General features: G+C 44.4%; 1 protein-coding gene across 1 annotated transcript in view; it reads left to right on the top strand.

Moving 5' to 3' along the window:
* The window catches only part of LOC139385888 (multiple epidermal growth factor-like domains protein 6), an 87,239-nt gene that overhangs the window by 43,720 nt on the left and 26,705 nt on the right, over positions 1-16,814 (top strand). Inside the window, exons 9-19 of the mRNA XM_071131173.1 lie at positions 6,093-6,215; positions 6,579-6,716; positions 6,981-7,103; positions 7,316-7,438; positions 9,711-9,908; positions 10,022-10,153; positions 13,864-13,992; positions 14,460-14,588; positions 14,916-15,050; positions 15,288-15,422; positions 16,077-16,202. Of these exons, the coding sequence (XP_070987274.1) occupies positions 6,093-6,215; positions 6,579-6,716; positions 6,981-7,103; positions 7,316-7,438; positions 9,711-9,908; positions 10,022-10,153; positions 13,864-13,992; positions 14,460-14,588; positions 14,916-15,050; positions 15,288-15,422; positions 16,077-16,202 (1,491 nt within the window). The remainder of the gene's footprint in view (positions 1-6,092; positions 6,216-6,578; positions 6,717-6,980; positions 7,104-7,315; positions 7,439-9,710; positions 9,909-10,021; positions 10,154-13,863; positions 13,993-14,459; positions 14,589-14,915; positions 15,051-15,287; positions 15,423-16,076; positions 16,203-16,814) is intronic.

The following is a 16,814-nucleotide window of genomic DNA, read 5'->3' on the forward strand; positions in this document are numbered from 1 at the left end:
CTGGAAGAGTCTGGCTGACTGGCGGATCTGGAAGAGTCTGGCTGACTGGCGGATCTGGAAGAGTCTGGCTGACTGGCAGATCTGGAAGAGTCTGGCTGACTGGCGGATCCTGGCAGACTGAAAGATCTGGCTGCTCCATGCTGACTGGCGGCTCTGGCTGCTCCACGCTGACTGGCGGCTCTGGCTGCTCCATGTAGGCTGACAGCTCTGGCGGCTTCTTACAGACTGGCAGCTCTGGCGGCTCCGTGCAGACTGGCAGCTCCATGCAGACTGGCAGCTCCTTACAGACTGGCAGCTCCTTGCAGACTGGCAGCTCATTGCAGACTGGCAGCTCATTGCAGACTGGCAGCTCGGGCTGCTCCATGCAGACTGACAGCTCTGGCTGCTCCATGCAGACTGACAGCTCTGGCTGCTCCATGCAGACTGACATCTCTGGCTGCTCCATGCAGACTGACAGCTCTGGCTGCTCCATGCAGACTGACAGCTCTGGCTGCTCCATGCAGACTGGCAGCTGCGCTGAACAGGCGGGAGACTCCGACAGCGCAGGAGAGGAGAGAGGCTCTGGCAGCGCTAGAGAGGCGAGGCACACTGTAGGCCTGATGCGTGGTGCTGGTACTGGTGGTACTGAACCGAGGACACGCACAGGAAGCCTGGTGCGGGGAGCTGCTACCGGAGGGCTGGGGTGTGGAGGTGGTAATGGAAAGACCGGACCGTGCAGGCGCACTGGAGCTCTTGAGCACCGAGCCTGCCCAACCTTACCTGGTTGAATGCTCACGGTCGCCCTGCCAGTGCGGCGAGGTGGAATAGCCCGCACTGGGCTATGCAGGCAAACCGGAAACACCGAGCGCAAGGCTGGTGCCATGTAAGCCGGCCCAAGGAGACGCACTGGAGACCAGATGCGTAGAGCCGGCTTCATGGCACTTGGCTCGATGCTCACTCTAGCCCGGCCGATACGCAGAGCTGGAATGTACCGCACCGGGCTATGCACCCGCACTGGAGACACCGTGCGCACCACAGCATAACACGGTGCCTGCCCGGTCTCTCTAGCCCCCCAGTAAGCACAGGGAGTCTGCCCAGGTCTCCTACCTGGCGTAGCCATACTCCCTGTTAGCCCCCCCCCCCAATACATTTTTGGGGCTGACTCTCGGGCTTCCATCCGCGTCACCGTGCTGCCTCCTCATACCAGCGCCTCTCAGCTCTCGCCGCCTCCAGTTCTTCTATAGGGCGGCGATATTCTCCAGGCTGCACCTTTGGGCGGCTACACTCCCCCGGTTTAGCCCAGGGTCCTCTCCCGTCGAGGATTTTCTCCCATGTCCAAAAATCCTTATTCCGCATTTCCTCTTTGGGCTGCTCCTGCCTGTTGACACGCTGCTTGGTCCGTTTGTGGTGGGTGATTCTGTAACGGCTTTCTTCTATCTCCTCCTCGGACGAGGAGGTGTAGCAAGGATCGGACCAAAATGCAGCGTGGCTATTGCAATCCATGTTTATTTAATAATAAAGATACAAAAACAATAAACGTAATGTGAAAACCGAAACAGCCTAAACTGGTGCAAACTGACACTAAGGACAATCACCCACGACAAACTCAAAGAATATGGCTGCCTAAATATGGTTCCCAATCAGAGACAACGATAAACACCTGCCTCTGATTGAGAACCACTCCAGACAGCCATAGACTTTGCTAGATCACCCCACTAGCTACAATCCCAATACATACACACCAAAACCACAAGACAAAACACACCACAATACAAAAACCCCATGCCACACCCTGGCCTGACCCAATACATGAAGATAAACACAACATACTTTGACCAGGGCGTGACAGCATAGCTCTGTCTCTAGAAGCCTCACCTTTCCAAATCATAATTAGAACTTGTGATAAATTATCCAACCCAAATTTAGAATGACAGCCCTTAGTGCTTCACGTTGGTTCTATCACTTAAATTTAAGACCCTCAATTTAGCACACACCGATACTGGCAGAATGTACATTTACATACAGTATTTTCATCTGATATTTCTAGCGTTAACTATTATCATCACAGCCCCCATTTGTGGACAGATTGATATCTCAATGCATTCTTAGTCTTAATTACTATAAATTTCGCAGTGTGCAGACCTCCAAAAACAACATGATATCCCAAAATAATCATTTTGGAGAAGCCTAAATCAATTTGAGTATGGTTGACTACCCCCCTCTCTCCCGGGACTCATTCTTCTGTCATTTGTTCATGTTCTTTTTTATATAGTGTTTCAGTTTGTCCTCCCAATGGCACATGTTCAAAGTGGATGGCCCTTGATAATGTCTCACCGTAGTTGGCACTGTCCTTTACAGTACATTATGTCTTTGTCCATTTTCCTACCAGTACACCAGCAGCATGAGAGAAGTTTGGACGGGATCTCTCTCCATGCTCACTCCACGTGGACTCATGTCGCACTCGAGAGAAAAGACATGAGAGAAAAGGCAGTTGATAGCTTCGACTGGATGCTGTGTACAGGTTGCTGGTGTCATGAAGTTGGCCTGATGGGGGAGGTTTATGACCCCCATAAATACCTTTCCCCTTTTCTCTCTCTCTACTCTATAGAGTTGACTCTAGTAAAGCCTTTGTTAACATTGAGAGAGAGTCTGGTGACGTCATAAAAGATGGGAAACGGAACCATATTTCGGTAATCCAACCAGTTGAAAATATGCGTTGGGACTTAATGAATATGATGTCAGTTCAGTTGGCGTCTGAGACATGATTACTGATGATAGAACGACATAAACTGTATCTTGGAAAATCTACACATTCTAGTTGTCAGATTCACATGGAATTGTGCAATTTAAATGTTTAAATATGAAACTATTTGTGAAAAGATTAAATGTAATTTTTAACTTCTTAATGAGAGGACGGTTTGTCAGAAGAACACCACTCTGCTCACTCAGAGGCCCCGCCCAAGTGAACAGACATGGGTTGTAAACTATGAAACACGCCCTTCTTTCACCACTATATAAACCCGTTGATGAAAATGTAACTTCCTGTTCCAAGGACGCGAGGACTTACCATCCCCACAATGAAAGGACAAAGACCACCTACAGAACTAAGCCATCCTCAGCAAGAACCTAACGAAATTAGCATCAAATTTCAATGTGAAGGTGACGACCTAAACGCCGGAAGGATGAATTTCGACTATACCAGCCAGAATATAGCATGAGCTTAAAGTATGGCAACTTGGTATGAACTTTGAACTCTTATTCACTAAAGAAGTGATACCTGCTAGCCGCTGCGTTAGCACAGCAACTGTAGACGTGGGCTAGGAGAGGACGGACAGAGTATCTGTCTACCACACGACAACGGTACTACCAAGTATCCATTCTACCACCAGACATTCTTCAAAGGACAACCAGGCCTCCCATCTACGACCAATCGATCGAAGCGCAGCTCAGAGTAAATATTTATTGCATTTTCCTTTTCCAAATGGGCGGCAATTTAGAATGCATAAGATACTGTATTTACGATAGCATAGCTTCTCCCTTTGTTACTCAGTCTTCCCGCTCTTTCATTCAAAACCCAACCCCCTTTCTTTGTGTAACCAGCCGTCATGTCGGTTCCGTCCGCTAGGGATGTTTTTCTTTATGACATAATTTGTAATCAATGTATGATCCATTCTGGTTATATGTAATTCTGTGTGATTATTTAGGTATTTAGTAAATAAATAATTAAACCAAACTTTGTATAGCTGATTCAACATGTTAGCCAGGGTTCGTGAAGATAACCAAGAATTTACAACTTTCAGATGAGATTAAATAAGGTGACGATTAAATATTGACTGCTATTGATGTTAAAGATTACTAGGTCTTTAAGTTTATTTGGAAGATAATAGCTCTATAAACATTCTTTCGTGGTGCCCTGACTTTCTAGTTAATTACATTTACCTGATTAGCTTAGTCAGGTAATATTAATTACAGAAAAATTATTTCATAGAATAGCATGTCATATCACTTAATCCGGCATAGCCAAAGACACGGCACTGGCTTGGACTCAAGTCTCACGGTGGAAGTGGTGAAGGACCATACTGAATGCCATTGTTGCCATTACATCAGCTGGTTAGGGGGAGGGGGGTTGAAGTTCACAGTGTTCTTGGTCAAATGATCCATTCCATGCATCTCTATACCATCTGTGGTCACCTTCGCCATAACCTCAAGAAAGGACAGACCAGAACAGCAGTTGGATTTAGGGCATTCCAGACAAATTATTTACTCTATGACATTATTACCACTACTATCAATGTTCTTAATACAGATGTCTAAGACAAATGTCAAATAGAATAACAACACACAGTTGAAACTATTCCCCCTCCCAAATTGGTTTATACTCCCCTATCATCTCACCGCAGAGATACAGGGTCAGGGAGTCAGAGGGAGGAATCCCAACTCTCCAGCAGACCCAATCTGGTGAGATGTGTTTTTGAAACAAGACAAAGACAAAGTAAACAAAAAAACAGCAATACACTTCTTCATATATCACTCGATACAATGGTAATTCCCCCTTTGGACACATGACTCACATCATCATCCATACATCCCAAAAAAAGCTCTGTCAGAGTGACCAATGGGTTCTTGGTCACCTCCCTGACCAAGGCCCTTCTCCCCTGATTGCTTAGTTTGGTCGGGCCAGTTCTAGGAAGAGACTTGGTGGTTCCAAACTTCTTCCATTTAAGAATGATGGAGGCCAATGTGTTATTGGGGAATGCTTCAATGCTGCCGACATTTTTTGGTACCCTTCCCCAGATCTGTGCTTCGGCAGAATCCTGTCTCTGAGCTGTACGGACAATTCTTTCGACCTCATGGCTTGGTTTTTGCTCCGACATGCACTATCAACTGTGGAACCTAATATAGACAGAAATGTGCCTTTCCAAATCATGTCCAATCAATTGAACTTACCACAGGTGGACTCCAGTCAAGTTGTGGAAACATCTTAAGGATGATCAATGGAAACAGGATGCATCTGAGCTCAATTTCAAGTCTCATAGCAAAGGGTCGGAATACTTATGTTAATATTATAAATTATAAATGTTATACATTTGTTAACATTTCTAAAAAACTGTTTTTGCTTGGTTATTATGGGGTATTGTATGTGTAGATTGATGAGGACATTTCAAATAAGGCTGTAACATGAAAGGGTCTGAATACTTTCCGAAAGTATGTCTGGAAATGCACACACACACACACACACACACACACGCACACACACACACACGCACACTCACACGCACACAAACTGACGTTCTCATATTTCAATACGCTGTTACATGCAGACAACCTTCCCAGAAATGTCCTAGAGTGAAAGAGACTTTTCCGACCTTGTCTATAAATCTCCACCACCCTGAATCCTCTTAAGAAAGCAAGTCTAGCCCTCATTGGTCACGGAAAAACCATAGCCATCACCTCTATCCGTCTCATGAACTTTCTCACTTTTCCACACTTGTGTAAAGCAACATGTGAACATTGAGTTTTAATGGTGGTTTAACTGACACTCCGGTAATGTAAACGCTTGTTATTCTCCAAAATCAGTGCACCTGGACAAAACAAAGGTGGCATTCATCAGAGAGTTGCCTTTGTCCCGGGGCCATTAGAGCTGGGGCTCTATGACTCGGCCCTCCGGGGCCGTATGTACCATGACTGTGTGTGTGGGGCCTTAAGCTGATTAACGCTATGGCTGGATGATACGACTATAACATGGGGTGGCTAGAAGGCTATAGGGTTCAGGCAACTTCATTAAACACAACAGTCTGTGTGTGTGTGCGTGCTTGCGTGCGTGCCTTTGTGTGTGTGCGCATGTGTGTGTTTGCGGTACCTTCATAATCACTAAGAGCAGCCCACCACCAGGCCTGTGCTCTAGTATTACTATGACGAAAGGTCACTCACCCACATGTCAAGTGGTACAAAAGGCAATTTCTTAACCAGAAGCACTTTTCCCCCTCGGAACCTCATTCATAGCCTCATACGAATAAAAAATGGTTACTCCACGGATCCCTGTAATGTAATCTCTACCTGTGCTATGGGACTGTGCCCTATTGACTTGCAGTATATCATGCTATCTTTTGTAGACATAGATGAGTGCAGCTCAGGCCAGGGCATATGTGCCCATCGCTGTGTCAACACCCGGGGCTCCTTCAGCTGTGTGTGTAACCCTGGCTTTGAGCTGGGCGCTGACGGCAAACAGTGCTACCGTGAGTATACATAATCATTTACATTAGAGTCAATTAGCAGATGCTCTTCTTACCCAAAGCAACTTTACAATCAGTAAATTCAACTAAAGCAGGCAAAATCACAGTTGCGTAGCAACATAGTTGAGGCCAATTTTTTTTTTCTGACCAAGAAGAAGTCTGGTCCCTCGTCTTAGGCTTATAACAAAGGTCAGGAGTAGTTAGTCCTGGTCAGGTGACATGATAAGGAAAAATATCTGACCTTAATTGTAGTATGTTCTTGTGAAGCTAATGTGTGAGTGATGGCTAATGTTTTGGTTTATTGCAAACAGATACTGTTGTTGGGTGCCATCCTTCACTTGACTGGTTGTATCCTCCTATTTGCAGGTATTGAGATGGAGATCGTGGACAGCTGTGAGAAGAACAACGGAGGATGCTCCCACCACTGTGAACACACCACCAACGGACCCCTCTGCTCCTGTAACCAAGGATACCAACTGGCTGAGGGCAGGAAGACCTGTGTTGGTAGGTACTCTCTGTTGGGTCATCATTGTTGAAGCCCAGAGGTTTTTCTGGTCAGGTCAGAAGGTAAGGAAAGACTCCTAGTTATAGTCATTCTCTGTCTCTACGATAAGTATAGAAGCAACAGATCAAACATGGGCCTTTTCTGAAACAGGTAGGGATTATTAGGACTTCAAATGCCCTTTTTCAATTTCCGTTCCAAAATGTCTTTAAAAATTTTCCGTTGTGTGCCCAAATGAACAATCATCTTTTGTTGCACCTCCCCAGACAGTGATGAGTGTGAGAGTGGGGAGGCGTGCTGCAGTCAGTTCTGTAAGAACAACCCAGGGGGCTATGAGTGCAGCTGCCAGGCTGGTTATAGGCTCCACATAGACGGCTGTGGCTGCAATGGTAAGAGGACAATACATTGACCATTATCCACTCCTTATCTAGGTCCAAATTGACTCTGGATTGAGTTTACAGTATTTTATAAGACAGGGATGATTATGCATTGACAGTGTCTAAAAACTCATTGTTCTAGTTTTGATAATGGAAATAGAATACACTTGAGAAGTACCGTGTTCATTTTCAAAGTACTTCCTTTTGTTCTGTGGTCTTGTCAGACATTGATGAGTGCCTGGCAGAGAGTTCTGTCTGTGAACACTACTGTGTGAACACCCCGGGGACCTACGAGTGTTTCTGCAGACTGGGCTTCCGTCTGGACCACGACCACAGAGCCTGCATCCGTGAGTACTATTTGATCATAATATTATACTGTACTATGCTATGCTATGCTATACTATACTATATACAGTGCCTTGCGAAAGTATTCGGCCCCCTTGAACTTTGCGACCTTTTGCCACATTTCAGGCTTCAAACATAAAGATATAAAACTGTATTTTTTTGTGAAGAATCAACAACAAGTGGGACACAATCATGAAGTGGAACGACATTTATTGGATATTTCAAACTTTTTTAACAAATCAAAAACTGAAAAATTGGGCGTGCAAAATTATTCAGCCCCCTTAAGTTAATACTTTGTTTGCTGCGATTACAGCTGTAAGTCGCTTGGGGTATGTCTCTATCAGTTTTGCACATCGAGAGACTGAAATTTTTCCCCATTCCTCCTTGCAAAACAGCTCGAGCTCAGTGAGGTTGGATGGAGAGCATTTGTGAACAGCAGTTTTCAGTTCTTTCCACAGATTCTCGATTGGATTCAGGTCTGGATTTTGACTTGGCCATTCTAACACCTGGATATGTTTATTTTTGAACCATTCCATTGTAGATTTTGCTTTATGTTTTGGATCATTGTCTTGTTGGAAGACAAATCTCCGTCCCAGTCTCAGGTCTTTTGCAGACTCCATCAGGTTTTCTTCCAGAATGGTCCTGTATTTGGCTCCATCCATCTTCCCATCAATTTTAACCATCTTCCCTGTCCCTGCTGAAGAAAAGCAGGCTCAAACCATGATGCTGCCACCACCATGTTTGACAGTGGGTATGGTGTGTTCAGGGTGATGAGCTGTGTTGCTTTTACGCCAAACATAACGTTTTGCATTGTTGCCAAAAAGTTCAATTTTGATTTCATCTGACCAGAGCACCTTCTTCCACATGTTTGGTGTGTCTCCCAGGTGGCTTGTGGCAAACTTTAACCGACACTTTTTATGGATATCTTTAAGAAATGGCTTTCTTCTTGCCACTCTTCCATAAAGGCCAGATTTGTGCAATATACGACTGATTGTTGTCCTATGGACAGAGTCTCCCACCTCAGTTGTAGATCTCTGCAGTTCATCCAGAGTGATCATGGGCCTCTTGGCTGCATCTCTGATCAGTCTTCTCCTTGTATGAGCTGAAAGTTTAGAGGGACGGCCAGGTCTTGGTAGATTTGCAGTGGTCTGATACTCCTTCCATTTCAATATTATCGCTTGCACAGTGCTCCTTGGGATGTTTAAAGCTTGGGAAATATTTTTGTATCCAAATCCGGCTTTAAACTTCTTCACAACAGTATCTCGGACCTGCCTGGTGTGTTCCTTGTTCTTCATGATGCTCTCTGCGCTTTTAACGGACCTCTGAGATTATCACAGTGCAGGTGCATTTATACGGAGACTTGATTACACACAGGTGGATTGTATTTATCATCATTAGTCATTTAGGTCAACATTGGATCATTCAGAGATCCTCACTGAACTTCTGGAGAGAGTTTGCTGCACTGAAAGTAAAGGGGCTGAATAATTTTGCACGCCCAATTTTTCAGTTTTTGATTTGTTAAAAAAGTTTGAAATATCCAATGAATGTCGTTCCACTTCATGATTGTGTCCCACTTGTTGTTGATTCTTCACAAAAAAATACAGTTTTATATCTTTATGTTTGAAGCCTGAAATGTGGCAAAAGGTCGCAAAGTTCAAGGGGGCCGAATACTTTCGCAAGGCACTGTACTTTAGTATTCTGTAACTTCACAGTGAATGTGTATACATTGTCTTTAAATGTGTAAACGTAACTCTGAGAGACATTTGTGAGGTTTTCTAACAGCAGACTATAGTAATGATGTAATCACTTTAAGTATTCAGATGAATGTAATGTAAATGATAGTATAGTATAATGCAGTATAGTATAGTTAAATGTAATGTAAATGATAGTATAGTATAAGACAGTATAGTTAGATGTATTGGAAATGATAGTATAGTATAAAACAGTATAGTATAGTTAGATGTAATGTAAATGAAAGTATAGTATAATACAGTAGAGTATAGTTAGATGCAATTTAAATGATAGTATAGTATAAAACAGTATAGTATAGTTAGATGTAATGTAAATGACAGTATAGTATAATACAGTATAGTATAGTTAGATGTAATGTAAATTATAGTGTAGTATAGTATAATACAGTATAGTATAGTTAGATGTAATGTAAATGACAGTATAGTATAATACAGTATAGTATAGTTAGATGTAATGTAAATATGATCAATGTGAATGTGTTCTGAGTGTCTCCTCTCCACCTGTCTGTCTGTCCCAATGCAGCGCTGTACGACAGTGACCTGGATGACGATGAAGAGGAGGATGATGCAGATGAGGATCTGGAAGTGCACAGGTTGCCAGATCTGCTGTTCCGACGGCCCCCTCAGCTCCTGCAGTACACTGCAGCCCTGCACTCACCCTATGGTGAAGACCAGGAGGAAGAGGCACAGAGAGGGGAACTCACCCTAGTCAGCCACATAGGTAGCAAATCAGTGCTTACATACATGTCTGGTTGATGCTCAATGTGACATATGTGGCAAAAACTGTAAATCATGCCATGGTTTTACAGGACTATGTGCGTGTGTGCGTCTCAGTGTGTCTAGATGATTCCTTTGGGGATGACTGTGGTGTGAGCTGTGCTGACTGTGAGAACGGAGCAGTGTGTGGTGCGGACAGAGAACACTGTGAATGTACACCTGGATGGACTGGCGTCATCTGCAACGAGAGTAAGTCGCTCTCCTCTTCTCTCCCCAGCTTCTCTTATTATCACTGTAACCCTTGGAAGTCATCTATCACTTCATAGAGTTTCAGTGTTATTCAGTGTCTATTATTGAGCAGGCAGTTATTTGGTTGGTTAGTCCTCAGGGTTAGGTATTTGAACCCAGATCTGGCCTGGAGACAGGCCAAGTCCACAACAGACAGAATACATCTCCCAGGCCAGGGTTGTTAGAAAGAGGCCAGAAGCCATTGTTTCACAACCAAGCATGATTATTGAGTGTCTTTGGGCTTGACCTGAAAAAGGGATATACATCTGAGTCATTTTTATACATTTAAACATCCTCCTTTGGACTAGTGTTCAAATTCACACCAAGAAGAGTTACGTTATGATGAATCCATTTTACCTGACCAGTGGGGAAGATTGAAAACGTAGCAGAGAATGGCCATTTTAGTCATCTTATTAGGTTTAGCTTGGAAAGAAGACAACTACAATGTTTCCATCCTTAATGTTATTATATGCTGAGCATACAAAATATTAAGAACACCTTCCTACTATTGAGTTGCAGCCCCCCACTCCTTTTGCCCTCAGAACAGCCTCCATTTGTCGGGTCATGGACTCTCCAAGGTGTCAAAAGCGTTCCACAGGGATGCTGGCTCATGTTGACTCCAATGCTTCCCACAGTTGTGTCAAGTTGACTGGATGTCCTTTGGGTGGTGGACCATTCTTTATACACACAGGTGTCACGCCCTGACCTTAGAGCTTCTTATGTCTCTATTTTGGTTAGGCCAGGGTGTGACTAGGGTGGGCATTCTATGTTCTTCTTTCTATGTTTTTGTATTTCTTTGTTTTGGCTGGGTATGGTTCTCAATCAGGGACAGCTGTCTATCGTTGTCTCTGATTGGGAACCATACTTAGGTAGCTTTTTCCCACAGGGTTTTTGTGGGTAGTTAATTTCTGTTTAGTGTTTTGCACCTTTCAGGACTGTTTCGGTGATTCCCTTTTGTTATTTTGTTATAGTGTTCAGTTTTAATAAAGAAAGCATGAACACTTACAACGCTGCGCTTTGGTCCGATGATTCCTCTTCTTCAGACGACGAATACCGTTACAACAGGAAACTGTTGAGCGTGCAGCATTGCATTTCTTGACACAAACCAGTACCTGACACCTACTACCATACCCGATTCAAAGGAACTTAAATATTTTGTCTTGCCCATTCACCCTCTGAATGGCACACATAAACAATCCATGTCTCAATTGTCTCAAAGCTTAAAATATCTCTTTAACCTGTCTCCTTCCCTTAATCTACACTGATTGAAGTGGATTAAATGTAACAAGTGACATCAATAAGAGATCATAGTTTTCACCTGGATTTACCTGGTCAGTCTGCGGTAGGCAGAGCGTTGGGCAAGTAACCAAAATGTTGCTGGTTTGGATTCCCGAGCCGGCAAGGTGGAACATCTGCAGTTCTGTCCTCGAGCAAGGCAGTTAACCCCCAACAACAACTGCTCCATGGGCGCTGATGACGTTGATTATGGAAGCCGCTCGCACCTCTCTGATTCAGAGGGGTTGGGTTAAATCTGGAAGACACATTTTGGTTTAATGCATTCAGTTGTGCAACCGACTAGGTATCCTCTTCCCTATGTCATGGAAAGAGCAGGTGTTCATAACCTACACTCGAAAAGTATTCAGACCTATGAACTTTTTCTACATTTTGTTACGTTACAGGCTTATTATAAAATAGTTTATAAAAAACATTTAAAAAGCAATATACACACAATACCCCATAATGACAAAGTGAAAACAGGTTTTTAGATTTTTTTGCAAATGTATTAAAAATAAAATGGCGAAATACCTTTATTTACATAGATATTCAGACCCTTTGCTATGAGACTTGAAATTGAGCTCAGGTGCATCCTGTTTCCATTGATCATTCTTGAGATGTTTCTAAAACTTGACTGGAGTCCACCTGTGTTAAATTCAATTGATTGGACAGGATTTGGAAAGGCACACACCTGTCTATAGAAGGTTCCACAGTTGACAGTGCATGTCAGAGCAAAAACCAAGCCATGGGGTCATACAGCTCAGAGACAGGATTGTGTTGGGGCACAGATATGGGGAAGGGTACCAAAACATTTCGGCAGTATTGAAGGTCCCCAAGAACACAGTGGCCTCCATCATTCTTAAATGGAAGAAGTTTGGAACTACAAAGAATCTTCCTAGACCTGGCCGCCTGGACAAACTGAGCATTTGGGAGAGAAGGGCCTTGGTCAGGGAGGTGAAGTTCCTCTTGGGAGATGGGAGAACCTTCCAGAAGGACAACCATCTCTGCAGCACTCCACCATTCAAGCCTTTATGGTAGAGTGGCCAGACTGAAGCCACTCCTCAGTTAAAGGCACATGACAACCCGCTTGGAGTTTGTCAAAAGGCGCTTAAAGACTCTCCGACCATGAGAAAGAATATTCTCTGTTCTGATGAAACCAAGATTGAACTCTTTGGCCTAAATGCTAAGCGTCATGTCTGGAGGAAACCATCCCTACGGTGAAGCATGGTGGTGGCAGCATCATGCTGTGGGGATGTTTTTCAGTGCAGGGACTGGGAGACTTGTCAGGATTGAGGCAAAGATGAACGGAGCAAAGTACAGAGAGATTCTTGATGAAAACCTGCTCCAGAGCACCCAGGACCTCAGACTGGGGCGAAGGTTCACCTTCCAACAAGACAACAACCCTAAGCACACAGCCAAGACAATGCAGGAGTGGCTTCGGGACAAGTCTCTGAATGTCCTTGAGTGGCTCAGTCAGAGCCTGGAATTGAACCCGATCGAACATCTCTGGAGAGACCTGAAAATAGCTGTTTAGCAACACTCCCCATACAACCTGACAGAGCTTGAGAGGATCTGCAGAGAAGAATGGGAGAAACTCCCCAAATACAGGTGTGCCAAACTTGTATACCCAAGAAGACTCGAAGCTGTAATCACTGCCAAAGGTGCTTCAACAAAGCACAGAGTAAAGGGTCTGAATACTTATGTAAATGTGATATTTCTGTTTTTAATTTTTAATTTATTAACAAACATTTGTTTTAAATCTGTTTTTGCTTTGTCATTATGGGGTATTGTGTGTAGATTGAGAAGGAAAAAAATAAAATGTAATCCATTTTAGAATAAGGCTGTAACATAACAAAATGTGGAAAAAGTCAAGGGGTCTGAATACTTTCCAAAGACACTGTATATAGGCATGCTATTGCATTTTGTATGACAACATTTGTTAGATATAGGAAGGCAGTGCTGTGTATGTCTGGATACAGCGTAACCAGAGAGCAATAGAATTAAAGTAAAGATCTTTATGCCAAAACGAGTGCGTTTTCTGTACTGATTTTGCTCTTGCCTAGCTTGCCACATTAACCATGTGGCTAAAAACATGACTAATTGCTAACTAACACATTTTCCCTCAGAGATTCATAAAATAGTTGTGCACAAGAAGTGTGACATGGAATGTTGACTGGCTTTGACTGAACCCATTTAGAAGGGCCAGCTGGGTTGTGTGTGGTAATTGCTACACAAGCCGTGTTGGATTAATGTGGGAAACGCAAAAAGCTAAGACCCTCATGTGGAGAAGAAAATAGAAAAGTAAAGCGTTAGAATGTCTCTCAATATCAATCTCTCTCTCTCAAATCTCTCTCTTTTGCTCACCCCCACCCACCCTCTCTCTCTCTCCCTCCCAGCTTGTCCAGTGGGGACCTATGGACAGGCCTGTAACAGCCTATGTCGTTGCCAGAACGGGGGCTCCTGTGAACCAGTAACCGGGAGGTGTGTTTGCCCACCGGGGGTGCAGGGCCAGCTCTGTGAGGACGGTAGGGACTGACACACACACACACACACACACACACACACACACACCCCAGCACTCAGCCGACTGCTCTCCCACAGGGGTACAAACACAGCACATTTTCTTCCTTGTTACTGGCCCTTCAGTAGCCCACCACTCCTCTCCCCTCCTCCCCACTGCATGATTTTATGTCACTCCATGTCACAGCTCCACCACATCCAAGTCCAGACACAGACCAGTCACCTTGCCTTAAGTGGCTAATCCTATTTAGCTAACCCTGTTCAGTTCATCACCCATAAGGTTAGGCACTGGCTCTGCCCTGTAGACATAGCCTGGTGCCAGATCCGTTTGTGCTGTCTTGTCAATGTGACAATGACCATAGGAGTTTGCAAGACATCACAAACAGATTGGGGACCAGGCTACGTGCTGGAAGGGCAAAATCTGGTCTAACCACATGTGCAACTCTTCTGTGTCTTGTTGACATGTTGGCAGGTTGCCCACAAGGATACTTTGGGAAACACTGTAGGCGGAGGTGTAACTGCCCCAACAACGGGCGCTGCCACCGTCTCTATGGAGCCTGCTTGTGTGCCCCAGGGCTGTACGGGCGCTTCTGCCACCTGCGTGAGTACCCATATCCTCTAGACTACAGTACCCAGCAGCCACCATGACTGACATCTTAATGTAGTAGAGCAGTGTTCTTCAGCCGACATCTTGAAGCTTTTGTCCTAGCTTGATTCAACTAATAAACTGAACATCAACCACCTGTTCAGTTGAATCAAGTGTCTTAGTACTGGTCTGGAACAAAATCCTGCACTGCCTAAGTGTGTCTCTTGGACCAGATTTAAGGAACACTGCAGTAGTGATAGATGAAGAAAATGATGTCAATTCCCTTTCCGTAGCTTGATCCCTGATCCTAGAGTTGTAGTGAGAGTACCTTCTCTTCTCCAGCTTGTCCCAGGTGGACTCACGGTGTTGGCTGCTCTGAGGAGTGTGACTGTGATCTGGAACATTCCCTGGGCTGCCATCCCAAGAACGGGACCTGTCTGTGCAAACCTGGCCACCATGGCTCTCAGTGTCAGCAAGGTAAGCTGTTCTGGCTCAGACAATACAGTACACGGATATTGAGGTTATTGAAAAATAAAACTTACATGGTTGTCTGGATGATAGTGAAGCTCTTCTCCTGTGTGTGTGTGTGTGTGTGTGTGTGTGTGTGTGTGTGTGTGTGTGTGTGTGTGTGTGTGTGTGTGTGTGTGTGTGTGTGTGTGTGTGTGTGTGTGTGTGTGTGTGTGTGTGTGTGTGTGTGTGTGTGTTTCTCTGCAGAGTGTGTTCCAGGGTTCTATGGTAGTGGCTGTTGGCAGCAGTGTGATTGTACAGTTGGGGAGACCTGTGACCCTAGGAGTGGAGAGTGCACCCAGAGGTGTCCTGCAGGGCTCCATGGGAACTTGTGTCAGCTGGGTGAGCCAATCCCCCTGTGGAGGAGACTCCCCAACCACAATGCATGTACCTAGGGACAGGAGTGTTTCCTGGTCCGTTCAGGAACAACTCCTGACCTTACATTCTGAGAGAGCACTTTTGTATTGTTCCCTCATGCATGTGGAAATATTAATGGGTGTGTGAGTGTGTGAGCGCCTGCGTGCTTGTACGTACATGTGTGTGTATTAGTTTGCTCAAAGGTTTCAATTGTGTTCCTCTTCTGGCAGCTTGCTCTACAGACCAGTGAACCGTTTCAGTGGCTTTCGTCTCTCCTTTGCTCCAGAGGTATTAAAAAACGTCCAGGAGCTCTGTTTAAATCATAACTCGGTCTCCCTACAGACTGGCCAAGATAACATGGAGGGGTTATTTTAGACCTAATGCATCGTCCAGACCTCCAGGAGGGTCCCTTTATTAAAGCAAACAAATCATCCATCTCTTTAGGGTTTTGTTTCGCTTTGAATTGACGTGAGTTTGTGAGAAGTGGCCATGCAACATCAGTTCACTTTGAGCTCACCTTGCTACTGCACACGATCCCAGTGAGGGAGATACACAGGAAATTAAAAAAAGGTTTGTGTAACCCTTTCTCTCTGTCTCTCTCTCCCTCCATCATTCCGTTCTCTGTGTATCTGTATGTAGCCTGCAGTGCTGGTCAGTTTGGGGAGAACTGCCTCCGGACGTGTGTGTGTGGAGGAGAACCCTGTGACCCCATGACAGGAGAGTGTATCTGCCCTGTTGGGAAGACAGGAAAGTCCTGTCAACAAGGTAGTTAGAATGCTTCATAATTCATTATTTCATACCTGTATTACTGTTCAAATGTATTATTACTCATTATCATACTGTATTTATATTTCACTTAAATCTCATACTGTTTCTTCCATATTGTCCCTCACTGTTTTTCAAATCTGGGGATCTACATTCAAACAGTACAGTACAGTCGTGGCCAAAAGTTTTGAGAATGACACAAATATTAATTTTCACAAAGTTTGCTGCTTCAGTGTCTTTAGATATTTTTGTCAGATGTTACTATGGAATACTGAAGTATAATTCCAAGCATTTCATGAGTGTCGAAGGCTTTTATTGACAATTACATGAAGTTGATGCAGAGTCAATATTTGCAGTGTTGACCCTTCTTTTTCAAGACCTCTGCAATCCGCCCTGGCATGCTGTCAATTAACTTCTGGGCCACATCCTGACTGATGGCAGCCCATTCTTGCATAATCAATGCTTGGAGTTTGTCAGAATTTGTGGGTTTTAGTTTGTCCACCCGCCTCTTGAGGATTAACCACAAGTTCTCAATGAGATTAAGGTCTGGGGAGTTACCTGGCCTTGGACCCAAAATATTGATGTTTTGTTCCCCGAGCCACTTCGTTATCA

This window comes from Oncorhynchus clarkii, chromosome 27, assembly GCF_045791955.1.
Source record: "Oncorhynchus clarkii lewisi isolate Uvic-CL-2024 chromosome 27, UVic_Ocla_1.0, whole genome shotgun sequence".
Classification (NCBI taxonomy): Eukaryota; Metazoa; Chordata; class Actinopteri; order Salmoniformes; family Salmonidae; genus Oncorhynchus; species Oncorhynchus clarkii.